The sequence below is a fragment of the Tamandua tetradactyla genome, chromosome 16, assembly GCF_023851605.1.
Source record: "Tamandua tetradactyla isolate mTamTet1 chromosome 16, mTamTet1.pri, whole genome shotgun sequence".
Classification (NCBI taxonomy): domain Eukaryota; kingdom Metazoa; phylum Chordata; class Mammalia; order Pilosa; family Myrmecophagidae; genus Tamandua; species Tamandua tetradactyla.
This window is the reverse complement of record NC_135342.1, coordinates 70165439-70178376: the sequence shown is the minus strand read 5'-3', so window position 1 is coordinate 70178376 and position 12938 is coordinate 70165439. Positions and strand designations below refer to the sequence as shown.

Here is a 12938-nt window from a genome sequence, read left to right as displayed (position 1 = left end):
TTGATGCACAAAAGTTTTTAATTTTGATGAAGTTCAATTTATCTAGTTTTAATTTTTTTCCTTGTGCTTTTGATGTCACATGTAAGGATCCATTGCCAAATCCAAGGTCATGAAGATTTGCCCCAAACTTTTTGTTTGGTCCCAAAAAAAGTTCGTGCAGAGCACAGGTAGGTGCTGCTGTGAGAAGAACTCCCCCCCCCCCGCCCCCCCCCCCCCCCAGACACAGAAGCAGACATAGATTTATTGGAACTTACGAACAGAAGAGATTCTCTGGTGGCAGCCGTTTCAGAGGTTTAGCACTCCATGAGCAATAGAGTGCAGGGTGAAGTAAAATGTGGTTTTAAAACACAGACATTCCATATAGCATGAGGACATTGGGTCTCTAGTATAATCATTCAAGGGGCCTAAAAACCTGATGTTTTACTAAGATAAGTGTTTAAGACTAAGATAAAATCAATGCCGTTTTTACATCTGTTGCTGCATTCTTTCCCTTGGGAAACTATTTACTTTCTTGACCTTTGTCCTTAGCTAAAGCAAGTTTATCATGGGCTGTTTAGGAGGGGGCCTAGGCCTTGGGCTGCCAAAATCCACCCCTCTGCAACAGGCTGCATTGACCATATTGCATCCATATACCACCACCACAATATAAAAGACAACAACATAGTAATAATCCAATACATAGGGCAGATAATCCTGTAAAGAAATGCTGTCAAGGCTGTGTAAGAATTAAACCAAGTGGGAAGGGGGTCAGTAGATAATTGATCAATCCTGTGAATGTCCTCTTGCATATGATTTGAAGCTTGTGAAATAGTATGTGAATGATCAGGAATATATACACAGCAATGTATGTTTGTAGGGCACAGGTTCTGCCTCTTGCTGCAGTTAAAATGTCTAAAGTCATTCTATTTTGTAATGCTACTTTTCATAATTGGGTGGTTTCGTCATTTAACAATGATATTGCTAATTTAGATTCATTAAGCCTGTGAGCTGTGTGATTAGCGAAGGCTATTATATGTTTTCTGTAACCATTGCAGCTCCCCTAAGGGCAAAATAGCCAAAGAATAAAACTACCATGGGCTATGCTTCACTTGCTATCTAGATTTAACCATTTCCCAATTACAGCGTGTATGGTAAAGAATCATATAATGTGGCAGGTACATACATCTGCTCCCAGGTACAACATCCTGTCCAGTTGTAAGATAAATAAGGCCATCAATATTGCCCACAGAATATATTGCATGTTTCATCCTAAGACCCCACAAAACATCTTGCGATTCTTCCATAGATGGCCAATGGGGAGTAGTGTGTGGAACATCTTCCTCGTTGGACCAGGCAGTCTTGCATGCAGCTCATAGCCAGGTTAACAAAGATAACATTTCTACCAGATTTAGGGCAGTATACAGGTGCATGCATAGGGATGGGTGCATTGTAATAGATATTAAATTACTTATTTCAATTTCAGTTAACATTTTGCTCTCAGTTCCTATGTCCCACAATCGTAAAAGCCAGTCAGGTAATGATTCTCTGGCTTTCTGCCTAAAATGCTGCCCAAGGTCACCTAATGCAGCAGCAATATATTCGCTCATGGTATGAAATTTCTTCTCAGAAGGTTGCAAATTCTGAGGGCCCACCCTGTGCTGTTTTTATTTTTTGCTCTAGCATGGGGCATACTAGCTGGGGGGGGGGGCTCCTCTTCCTCCCCTTCCCTTGCTTCTTCCTTCCTTTTCCTTCTCTGCATCATCAGATGAAGAATCTAAGAGATCTCACACTTTTGGGTCCCATCCTGGATTGGTTAGCACTCTGCAGACTAAGACTTGGGGTAATTTTCAACCATGGGCCCAAGCATATCTACAGGCTAAAGTTTTGAATTGATCATCCTCACAATGCAAGCACTCGGTTTCATATCTGCTTGAGTGAACCATGTATCTCTTTCTAATTTTAATTCTTCCTCTGAATGGAGGACTGTTGTTTTTGCCACCTGTTCTGTCTCTGTGGCTATATGTAAGGCTCCTAAAAGGTGCCAGGCTTTGGCTGCTGCTACTTGGTATTCTCTTTTCCTTTTGCTAAGATTTAGTTGCCTGCTATCTGTTGCAAAGCAGTTAGCAATCCTACCAGAGTTTTCAGGTTATCCCCATATTCTCACAGCAGTCCCTACAAAAACCATGTTTTAATCTAAATCCCATTTCATAAACGCAGAATAATCCCTATTCAATACTGTATATTTGAAACTTTAATCAGATCATCTCCCTGGAGGTGTGATTTAATCAAGAGTGGTTGATTAAGTTTGATTAGGTGATGACATGTCTCTACCCATTTGGGCAGATCTTGATAAGTTTCTGGAGTCCTATAAAAGAAGAAATATTGTGGAAAATGAAATAGATGCAGAGAGAGCAGAGAATGCTGCATCACCACAAAGCAGAGAGTCCATGAGCCAGCGACCTTTGGAGATAAGAAGGAAAACGCCTCCTGGGGATCTTCATGAAACAGGAAGCCAGGAGAAGAAGCTAGCAGATGATGCCGTGTTTGCCACGTGCCCTTCCACTTGAGAGAGAAATCCTGAACTTCATCAGCCTTCTTGAATCAAGGTATCTTTCCCTGGATGCCTATCATTGGACATTTTTATTGACTTATTTTAATTGGAACATTTTCTTGGCCTTAGAACTGTAAACTAGCAACTTATTAAATTCCCCTGTTTAAATGCCATTCTGTTTCTGGTATATTGCATTCCAGCAGCTAGCAAACTAGAACAGGGTGCTTTTTTAATCACAAGCACTCTTTTATTTTGGGGAGTGCATGGGCTGGGAATCAAACCTGGGTCTCCCTCATGGCAAGCAAGCATTCTACCACTGAACACTCTTGCACCCTAACAGGCATTCTTTTTTTATATGAAGGTATTTATATAAATAAACCATCATAATGACCATTTAAATTATTTGAAAGAGTAATCATTCTGAAAGTCAGTTACAGCACATTAAATACCATAAAATTAAAGAGTAAAAGTACAGCATATGATTGAAAAGTTTTAACATTACAGTCACACATTTGTATAATGCATGAATTTTGATCCCCTGTGTTTAAGTAAGCAAAAAACCTTACAGCTTATATGATATATGCCCCAATCCAACCCACCACCAGATCAACAGACACTGGAACTGAAAGTAATTCTTTCCTCATTTTACAACTTTATTCTTCATTTCCCTACAAAAAGAGACCAAAATGATTGTGGAGATGACTCCACAATCATTACTATAAAGTAAGTAATCACACACAAATATTAATCCCATAATAATATTTTAACCTTTCAAATGTGAATGATCTGTACAATATATTACAAGCATAACTGTGCATCCATGAGATGATTTTACTAACCTCAAAATTTAGAAATGAGCATGTCTGCATGTATGGATACTCTTTTATCTTACAAAGGAAAAGCAGGCATTTTCTAGTTAAAATTTTTTATTTCTGTGTAAAACAACTGAAGGTCAAACATGGAAAAAAAGTTACAAAACTCAAAACACATTAAGTCATGAAACGAAAATGAATCTGGGGTGGAAGTCAAGCAATATAATCCACAATCTTCTTAGGGAACTATTTATTCCCAGCTACCTTCACATGTCTCTAGTTAAATCTATTTTGAAAACAGTTTTGTTAGGCATGGGGTCCCTAAAGGATTCCACATGAGACAGGGAGTTAAAGCTTAATAGTTTATTGAGAGAGAGAAATAGATTGAGAGCAAAGGGAGAGCAGGCAGGTGGGAGCCAGTGAAACCTGCCAGTGAAAGGCTCCAACTCTCCTTCTGAAAGCTTGTGGTTGTAAAGCGAAAAAACTGCATCAAGACCTGTGGGGGAAATGTGTGGCTGCAGGCATCACTGGGAGATATCAGGCTGGTCTGGCCACTGGCGGGTGGGGTGCCCGTACTTTCATTCTCATCCATCTTGCCAGCACATCAGGTCCTGTCAGAGTTGCCGCTGAAGGAGAGAAACTGAAAGGGCCCCCGTGCCACAGAATCCATTTTGAATGCTGTTCTAGTTTGCTAGCTGCCAGAATGCAATATACCAGAAACGGAATGGCCTTTAAAAGGGGGAATTTAATGAGTCGCTAGTTTATAGCTCTAAGGCCGAGAAAATGTCCCAATTAAAACAAGTCCATAGAAATGTCCAATCTAAGACATCCATCCAGGGAAAAATACCTTGGTTCAAGAAGGCTGATGAAGTTCAGGGTTTCTCTCTCAAGTGAGAAGGCACATGGCGAACACAGTCAGGGCTTCTCTCTTGGCTGGAAGGGCACATGGCGAACACGGTGTCATCTGCTAGCTTTCTCTCCTGGCTTCCTGTTTCATGAAGCTCCCCGGGAGATGTTTTCCTTCTTCATCTCCAAATGTCGCTGGCTGGTGGACTCTGCTTCATGGTGCTGCTCTCTCTGAATCTCTCATTCTCCAAAATATTTCCTCTTTTATAGGACTTCAGAAACTAATCAAGACCTACCCAAATGGGTGGAGACATGTTGTCCCTTAATCGAGTTTAACAACCACTCTTGACTAAATCACATCATCCAGGGAGATGATCTGATTATACAGTTTCAAACATACAGTATTGAATAGAGATTATTCTACCTTTACGAAATGATACTTTGATTAAAACATGGCTTTTCTAGGGGGCATACTTCCTTTCAAACCAGCACAAATGCTAAGTTTTATTTTCTGGTACCTGACAAATTTCAAGTTGCAAAAATTAATAATCCACTCCCTTAAATCAGATGTAAAACTATGACCAAACAAAAGACAAACTTTTGTCGTTAGAAAAGTAAATGGTTTGACTAAAAACTGCCAGCATTTGTACCAGTAAGTAACCATAACCAGAGGGAGGCCGTTGGTTGTAACCAGATCGTCCAGACTGGAGGGGATAGCGAAGTTCTTGTCTGTGCTGCTGGTAATTGTCACCCCAGAATTGTCCATGCCACCCATTGGATTGATTGTCACTTGGCCTTCTCCGTCTGCTATCCCTACCTTTAAACTGTTATCTCCCAACCCATTTCCTCCTTTAGTTCCCACCATCTCTGCTACTCCATTCCTCAACATTTGGAGGGGCTCTGAGCAAAACGTTTCGAATACTCCAGGTACTCTTGTCATCCTCTGAAAATTTACTGGCAAACATCTCTTCAAAGTTTGGAAAAGCTTCAGAAGTGTCAGACATTCTGAAATCCTCAGGGATTTGGGGTAGCTGTCTTGTTTAATATTTAGGTTAACATCTCGAGCCGGATACCGCTTGGGGCCCACAAGAGTCAAAGTCTTGGCCACCACAGTGCTCCAAGTTGACCGAGTCACTTCCGGCAGAAGCCGCTCTGATCACAAGCATTCTTCATTTAGATAACTCTGGTCTAGGACTGGGTGGTACCGACTTCTAGTGCAGTCTAGAATATTAAGGAGAAGCAATTTTCAGCGTTAGAAAACCTGCACGTGTAGCGAACGTACACGTTAGTCCTTGACCTCATTTGCATTCGCCTCTGATGGCCTGCAGTAATCGCATTATAATTGATCAAAATGTTTAAATCTGACAAATGACAGAAATTACAAGCGGCTGTACTTTCAAATGGATTAACTTGAAAGAAGGATTCCTGTGGATGATGTCTTGAATTTTAGAATATTTCCAAAGATTCTCAATTTTACTTAAGCATTTTTACCAAAGCGCGCCGTTCCGTAGCGCGGGAAAACTACGAGTTCCATCATGCACCGCTTCCGCCAGGGCCGCTCCCCCTCCCCTCCCCCGCCTGCGCCTACAGTAGCACCCGCTGGGCGGTGTCGGCCCGGAAGTCGCATTTTCGACCACGTGGCGCTCTGCGCATGTGCACGTACGGCTGCGGCCTCCCTAGCCTCTGCCGCCGCACCTCTATGATTTCTCCCTCGCGCGTTGCCGTTGGGGGCGACTGCTGCGGTATTGTGGGTTGGGCGGCAGCGACATGGAGGAATTCGACTCCGAAGACTTCTCCACCTCGGAGGAGGACGAAGACTACGTGCCTTCGGGTGAGCGACTCCGCCTGAGGCGAGAGGCGGCCGCCCCGCCCCGCGCCCCACGTGAGGCAGGTTTCGCCCCCGCGTGCTCCGGTCGCCGGTTCCCGGCCATCCGGGCCTCGAGCGTCCGGTTCCTCAGGTCCCTCATTCTACCCCCGCTCGCGAGGCCGACCTGGCCTGGCGCTTGTGCCGAGACCTTCGCGCAGCCGTTTCCCCGGGCCTGGCTTCGGCTGCCGCCTCCTCCCGGAGCGCACGAACCGGCACGTGAACTCGACCCTCCCCCTGGGGACGCCGCGCGGTGATCTACCTACCGGCTTCCCGAATGAAGCCGCTGCTGCTTCTGAATGCTTCGGAAAGGCAGTCAGAATGCTGGAAATTATCTTCAGTCTTCCTGGTTCGAAGGAACTGATAACTGGAACCAGGTCCAGCATAGATCCAGTCGCTTTCTGACCTCACAAGTGATCTGGTTATGAGAAAGTTTACGTAACGAGTTGCCTTTTGCCTCTTTGCAACTTATACCCCATTGCTCTTTTCTCAGGACGTCTTTTGGTTCGGCATCTGAAACCGATGTGGCCATAATTAATCTTATCACCCAAACCGCCTCTTTTCCCCAAACTGCACCTTCCCCAGACTTACCCATCTCATTTAAAGTATCTACCCTTAAAATTGCTCGGGTCATCCCTGTTCTCTCTAACCCATCCATAAGTTCTCTTCTGACCACCTGGAAAATCAGTTTCTGACCATTTGTTCACTAAACTTACTTGAATAAATCTTACAAACTTAACATTTAATTCTGAACTACCGTTTTCCTTCTCAAGTGTTCGTCAGTAGTAGCTTGCTACCTGGTTTCCCTGATTCTACTCCTATCCACCGAAAATCTGTTCTTACGGATCTGTTCAGAGTGATCTGAAACTTTAGTTTTCATTTTAATTTCATTTTAATGCATGTTGTGTACTTAAATATAGTCGAAATGCTTCTAAATGGCTTGTTTTGAAAACGATCATCCCCGTTCCCTCACATCCCCATTCAGTCCTCCCAAGAGGGGACTATATTTCACTTTTTTAACCTGGTATTTCTATTTATTGGAAACCATGCAAAATGAGATTTTGTCTGCTTAATTCCCCCTGGCCTCTGTGCTCCCACTCCCAAGACACAACCTTCTACCTTCATCCTCTCCCCAACTCCCCAGGATGCCTGTGTACCTACTTCCTAGCTTTGTTTAGACCGATATTTTGTGTTTTTTTTTTTTTTTTTTTTTAATGACAGTGTGAACACTATTCACGCTTGAGCTGTATGGTATATCATGATTACTTCTGCACAACTTCTCTCTGGGGTCATAATTACCATTTTGGTGTTGTTGATCAGTTGTCTATGTTTTACTCTTCATTTGACCCCAAACTCAAAATTGTCTGTATCATCTCTCAAGATACATAGATTTATCAGGAAGCCTTTCATTTTATTTTAGTCTGTTTTTGCCTTATGATCTACTCCAGTTTGTCTTGGTTGCCTCCGTGCCTGTTGAAGTTTTAAACCTAAGATTTTCCATTATGACTACCATTATTTCTCTTTTCCATGTTGGAGTCCCTCTTCCTAGAGTCCCATGTTGTCTTTTTTCTTTGAGTGCTCTACCAAAATGATAAATACCCTGGTAACTTCCTGAGAATGAGTGCTTAGTAGGAATAGAGTAGCTTTTCAAGCCTTGAATGTCTAAAAATATACTGTTCTCTGGCTTGATCGATAAACTTGGCTTGGTGAATAGATTCTAGGCTAGAAATAATTTCCCTTCAGTATTTAAAGGTGTTGCTCTGTCATTTGCCAGTTTTCAATGTTGCCATTAAGACCTCTGATTTGTTGCTGATTTCTGTTCCTTTGTATGAGATCTGTTTGTCTCTGGAAACTGATAGAGTCATCAGCTTCCCATTTTCTGATATTTCACAATAGTTTTTGTCTGTTTTCATTCATAATGCTGCACTTTATGGGAGTTTTTAAATTTTCGGCAATTTCTTTTCTGTTTTCTCTTTCTGGAAGCCCCATTGTTCTTATGTTGGACCTTCTGTGTATTGGTCTTCTTATTTTTATCCTATCTTATTTTTTTTTATCCCTTTGGCTTTTTTCTGTTTTGGGGAGATTTCCTGTATTTTACCTTCCAACCCATCTATTGAGTTTTTATTTTTCCTCTCATATTTTAAATTTCAAATGACTTTTTATTGTTAAAATACATATAGAATTTGCCTTTTTAACTATTTTTTAAGTGTACAATTTAGTGGCATTAATTGCATTCACAATGTTGTGCAGCTCTTAACCAGTATCTGTTTACAAAATTTTTTATCACTCCAAAGCAGTAACCTCCCATATCCCATTCTTCCAGCCCATTAACCTCTAATTTATCTTCTTTTTCTCTGAATTTGTACATCAAATAACTGTTTTTTCTTTTTGAATATTCCTTATTTCTAGCATATTCTTATTTCATAAGAAAGGTATCTTATCACTTTGAGAATATTAATGATACTTTAAGAAAAATTTATTTTTAATTTACAGTAAAATTCACATTTTGGTGTACTATGAGTTTTGACAAATGCTTAAAGTTGTGTGTCCACCACCATATTAACATTTCCATCTCTCTTCTGCTCTAAAATGGGATGCTTTGTAGTCAAACCCTCACTCACCCCATTCCCTGGCAGCCATTGTTTTCTGTGTTTGTAGTTTATCTTTCAAGAATGTTATGAAAATAATACAACAGTATGGCTTTTTGTGACTGGCTTCTTTCATGTGGTATAATGTGCTTGAGATTCATCCATGTTATTGTGTATTTCAATAATGTGTTCCTTCTTATTACTGAGAGATTACTGAGCAAGTATAAATTTGATCTTTAACTCATACCTTATGCAAAAATTAACTCAAAATGAATCGTAAGGAAAGCATAAGTGAATATCTTTGTGATCTTGGGTTGACAAACAGTTCTCTATAATATCAAAAGTGTAATCCATAACAGAAACAACAAACTGGACTACACCAAAGTTAAAAATTTTTGTTCTGCAAATGACTTAAGGGACTGAGTAGTATTCCACTGGAGGGGTGGACCACAGTTTATTTATTCATTCCCCAGTTGAGGGACACTTGTGTTGTTTTCCATTTTGGGCAGTTATGAATACAGCTATTTAACTTTGTGTAAACATAGATTTTCATTTTATTTGGGTAAATTATTTAGTAGTGAGATTGCTGGGTTCAGTGTTTAAACAGAAATGTTTGTTTAGCTTTATAAGAAATTGTCATACATTTCCACAGTATTATTTTCATTGGCAATTCATGAGAGTTCCTGTTGCTCTGAATCCTTTCTAGCACCTGAAATTGTTTTGTTTTAGCTAATTTGAAAAGTATATAATGGTTTCTCATTGTAGGTTTAATTTGCATTTTCCTAGTGACTCGTGATATTGATTATCTTTTCATTTGCCTATTAGCCATCCTTTTATCTTTGGTGGTCTATCTGTTCAAATATTTTGCCCATTTGAAATATTGCATTGTTTTCTTTTTGCTGAGTTTTGGAGTTCTTCATGTACTCTGGATACAAGTGCTTGTCAAATATGTGTTTTGCACACATTTTGTCTCAGTATATGACTTGTCTTCTCAGTCCCTTAATAGTGTCATTTGTAGAGCAAAAATGTTTAACTTTGGTGTAGTCCAATTTGTTGTCTCCGTTATGGATTACAGTTTTGATATCATTGAGAACTGTTTGTCAACCCAAGATCACAAAGATATTCATTTATGCTTTCCTTACAATTCATTTTGAGTTAATTTTTGCATAAGGTATGAGTTATAGATCAAATTTATACTTGTCAGTAATCTCTCAGTAATAAGAAGTGTCATGGTTAGGGACATGTGTCAACTTGGACAAGTTGTGGTACCTGTTTATCTGATTGGGCAGGCGCTGGCCTGTCTGTTGCAATGAGGACATTTCATAGGATTAGGTCATGATCATGTCAGCTGCATCCACAGCTGATTCCATTTGTAATCAGCCAACGGGGCATGTCTTCTGCAATTAGTGATGTAAATCTAATCATGGGAAGCCTTTTAAGGAGGACTCAGAGGAGACAGGTTCTGTTCCTGCTTTGGCTGGTGATCCTCTCCTGTGGAGTTCATCCAGGCCATCCATCGGAGTCGTCGGCTTCGCAGCCTGCCCTGTGAATTTTGGACTCTGCGTTCCTGCGGTCACGTGAGACACTTTTATAAATTTTATATTTGCAAGTGTTCCTTGTTGATTCTGTTTTTCTAGAGAACCCTAACTAATGCATGTTGGTACTGGAGAGTGGGGTGCTGTTGCGGTTTGCAAATACCAGATATGTTGAAACAGTTTTTTGGATGGCTAAGGGGAGGATTTTGGAGGAATTGTGAAGAGAATGATGGAGAAGTCCTGGAGTGCGTGAAGGGACTGTTGGTGTAAATGGAACCACTGCCAATCTTGGCAAAGGAGGACACAAAAGGGAGAGATTGGAGTTTGCAGAGTGAGAACCATGGAAGCTCTGGTCTGAAGCCAAGAAACCTCGGCCAAGAGAGTGAACCCACCCATATACATGGAGAAGGTGAATTTACCCTGAAAGGTGAGGATGAGCCTCTCATCTTGTTGCAGTGGAAGAGTTGTGTAGCCTCAGGCCTTGGAGAAGGCAGAGCACGCCCCTTGGGGGACTGGGAGAGCCTGGCTACCACCACATGGAGGGGTTGAGTGTGTGCCCCAGAAATGGCAGAGAGCCCAGGGTTGGCCCTGATGCCTGAAGAGAGTGGAGCCGAGAGGTCATCTCCTCGATGTTCCCCGAGGTTGATTTGGAAAGAGGTGGGGCACTGCATAGGCCCTCGGAAAGGGTGGGACTGCCACTTTCTAAAGCCGAAGGATGAATGACTTTCAGACTTCGAAATCCAATGGTGTTTGCCCGGCAGGTTTTACATCTGTGTTCTTCCAGTTTCTCCCTATGGAAATGAAAACCTGTATCCTGTGACTGTCCTCCTTTGCATCTTGGCACCACACAACTTGTTTTGAGATTCACAGGTCCACAGCAAGAAGAGAATTTTTTGCACCTGTTTAAGGTGATGCTTGAAGTTGCCAGGTTGACAAGGGGTGGACATGTGTTAGATTCATTTGTCAACTTGGCCAGGTGAGCATACCTAGTCTTGTTGCTGCGGACATAAGCCAATGGCATGTGAACCTCATCTGTTGCTAATTACATCTGCAGTCGGCTAGGAGGTGTGTCTGCTGCAAGGAGTGACGTTTGACTTTATTGGCTGGTGCTTAAATGAGAGAGCGCAATGTAGCACAGCCTAGCAGCTCGGCATTCCTCATCTCAGCACTTGCAGCTCAGCCCAGGCCTTTGGAGATGCAGAAAGAAGTCACCCCGGGGAAAGTTGTTGGAACCCAGAGGCCTGGAGAGAAGGCCAGCAGAGAATATCCTGTGCCTTCCACGTAAGAAAGAGCCCTCAGTGGAAAGTTGGCTGCCTTTCCTCTGAAGAATTAACAAAATAAATCCCCTTTTATTAAAAGCCAATCCATCTCTGGTGTGTTGCATTCCGGCAGCTAGCAAACTAGAACAAGAAGGAACACATTATTGAAATGCACAATAACGTGGATATTCTTTACAATTCATTTTGAGTTAATTTTTGCATAAGCTATGAGTTATAGATCAAATTTCATTTTTTTTTAGCATATGGATGTCCAACTGTTACAATACCATTTGTTGAAAGACTATACTTTCTCCATTGAATTGACTTTGTACCTTTGTTACAGATCAGTTGTCCATATTTGTGTGGGTTATTTCAGGACCTTTTGTTTGGGTCTGCACTGCTTTGATTAATGTAGCTTTGATTTTTAAGTCTTGAAATCAGGTAGCGAGTATGCTCCTATTTTGTTCTTTTTCAAAATTGTTTTGTCTACTTAAATTTCAGTTTCCAAAAATTCATTGCTAGTACAACCTTGCCAAACTCAGTTATCAATTCTAGAAGTCTTAGTAGATTCCATGGGATTTTCCACATAAGCATGTCATCTGTGAATAGAAACAGTTATATTTCTTCCTTTCCAGTATGTGTAACTTTTATTTATTTGCCTTGGTGTTAAATAGGAATGTGAAAGTGGATATCTAGGTCTTGTTTCTGATCTTAAGGAGAAAGCAGTAATGCTATAAATTTTCCTGTATACATTGCTTTGACTGCATTTCACAAATTTTAATATGTTGTGTGTTCATTTATTCAGTTCAGAATATTTTCTGATTTCTCTTGAGATTTCCTTTTTGACTCATGGTTATTTGGAAGGTTGTTGTTTAGTTTCCAAATATTTGGGGATTTTCCATGTATCTTTTTGTTCTGTTTTCCTACTTTAACTACACTTTGGACAGAGAATATACTTTGTATGCTAATTTTTTTTCTTTTCTTTTCTTTTTTTGTTAAGGTTTCTTTTTCCCCTACGTAGTCTCTGTTTCCTCCAAGGTGATTTTTATTCACTTCATTTGTTTGCTTTGGACTCTTTTCATGTCCAAGGCTTTCTCCGATTTTTGGTGATTTTCTGTGGTTTGCTCATATTTAAGCATGGAGACTGAAAAGATCATTGGAAATTCTGAATGTGTTTGGACAGAGCTTGTTTATTTTTTCTACTTCATTGTCTTTTAGGGACGTTATTCTTATTCTCTTTCTTTCTCTCATAACAAATTAGTGTAGAATTTGACCTTCATGTTATTTTACATAATTTTAGTTTTGTTTTTCTCATAACAGTGAGATTGAACATCTTTTTACATGTTCAAGATCCAAAGGCGCATCATTTGCCTATTTTTATGATGAAAAATAACATTTTATTATTACCAAAGCATTGAATGAACTTTGTAAAAAAGTCAGAAAATACAATTTAAAATAAAATCATTGCATTCCCATCAGTCACGGACTATCAGTCTTAATCTCT

General features: G+C 40.6%; 1 protein-coding gene across 3 annotated transcripts in view; it reads left to right on the top strand.

Moving 5' to 3' along the window:
- The first annotated feature begins 5810 nt into the window (after nt 1-5810).
- CFDP1 (craniofacial development protein 1) overlaps nt 5811-12938 on the top strand; it is a 216563-nt gene continuing 209435 nt past the window's right edge. The window contains exon 1 of one of the 3 annotated variants that reach the window (XM_077133064.1): nt 5811-6019. In XM_077133064.1, the coding sequence (XP_076989179.1) occupies nt 5956-6019 (64 nt within the window). In that variant the 5' untranslated portion in view covers nt 5811-5955. The remainder of the gene's footprint in view (nt 6020-12938) is intronic. The other 2 variants (XM_077133062.1, XM_077133063.1) reach the window with 2 other exon arrangements.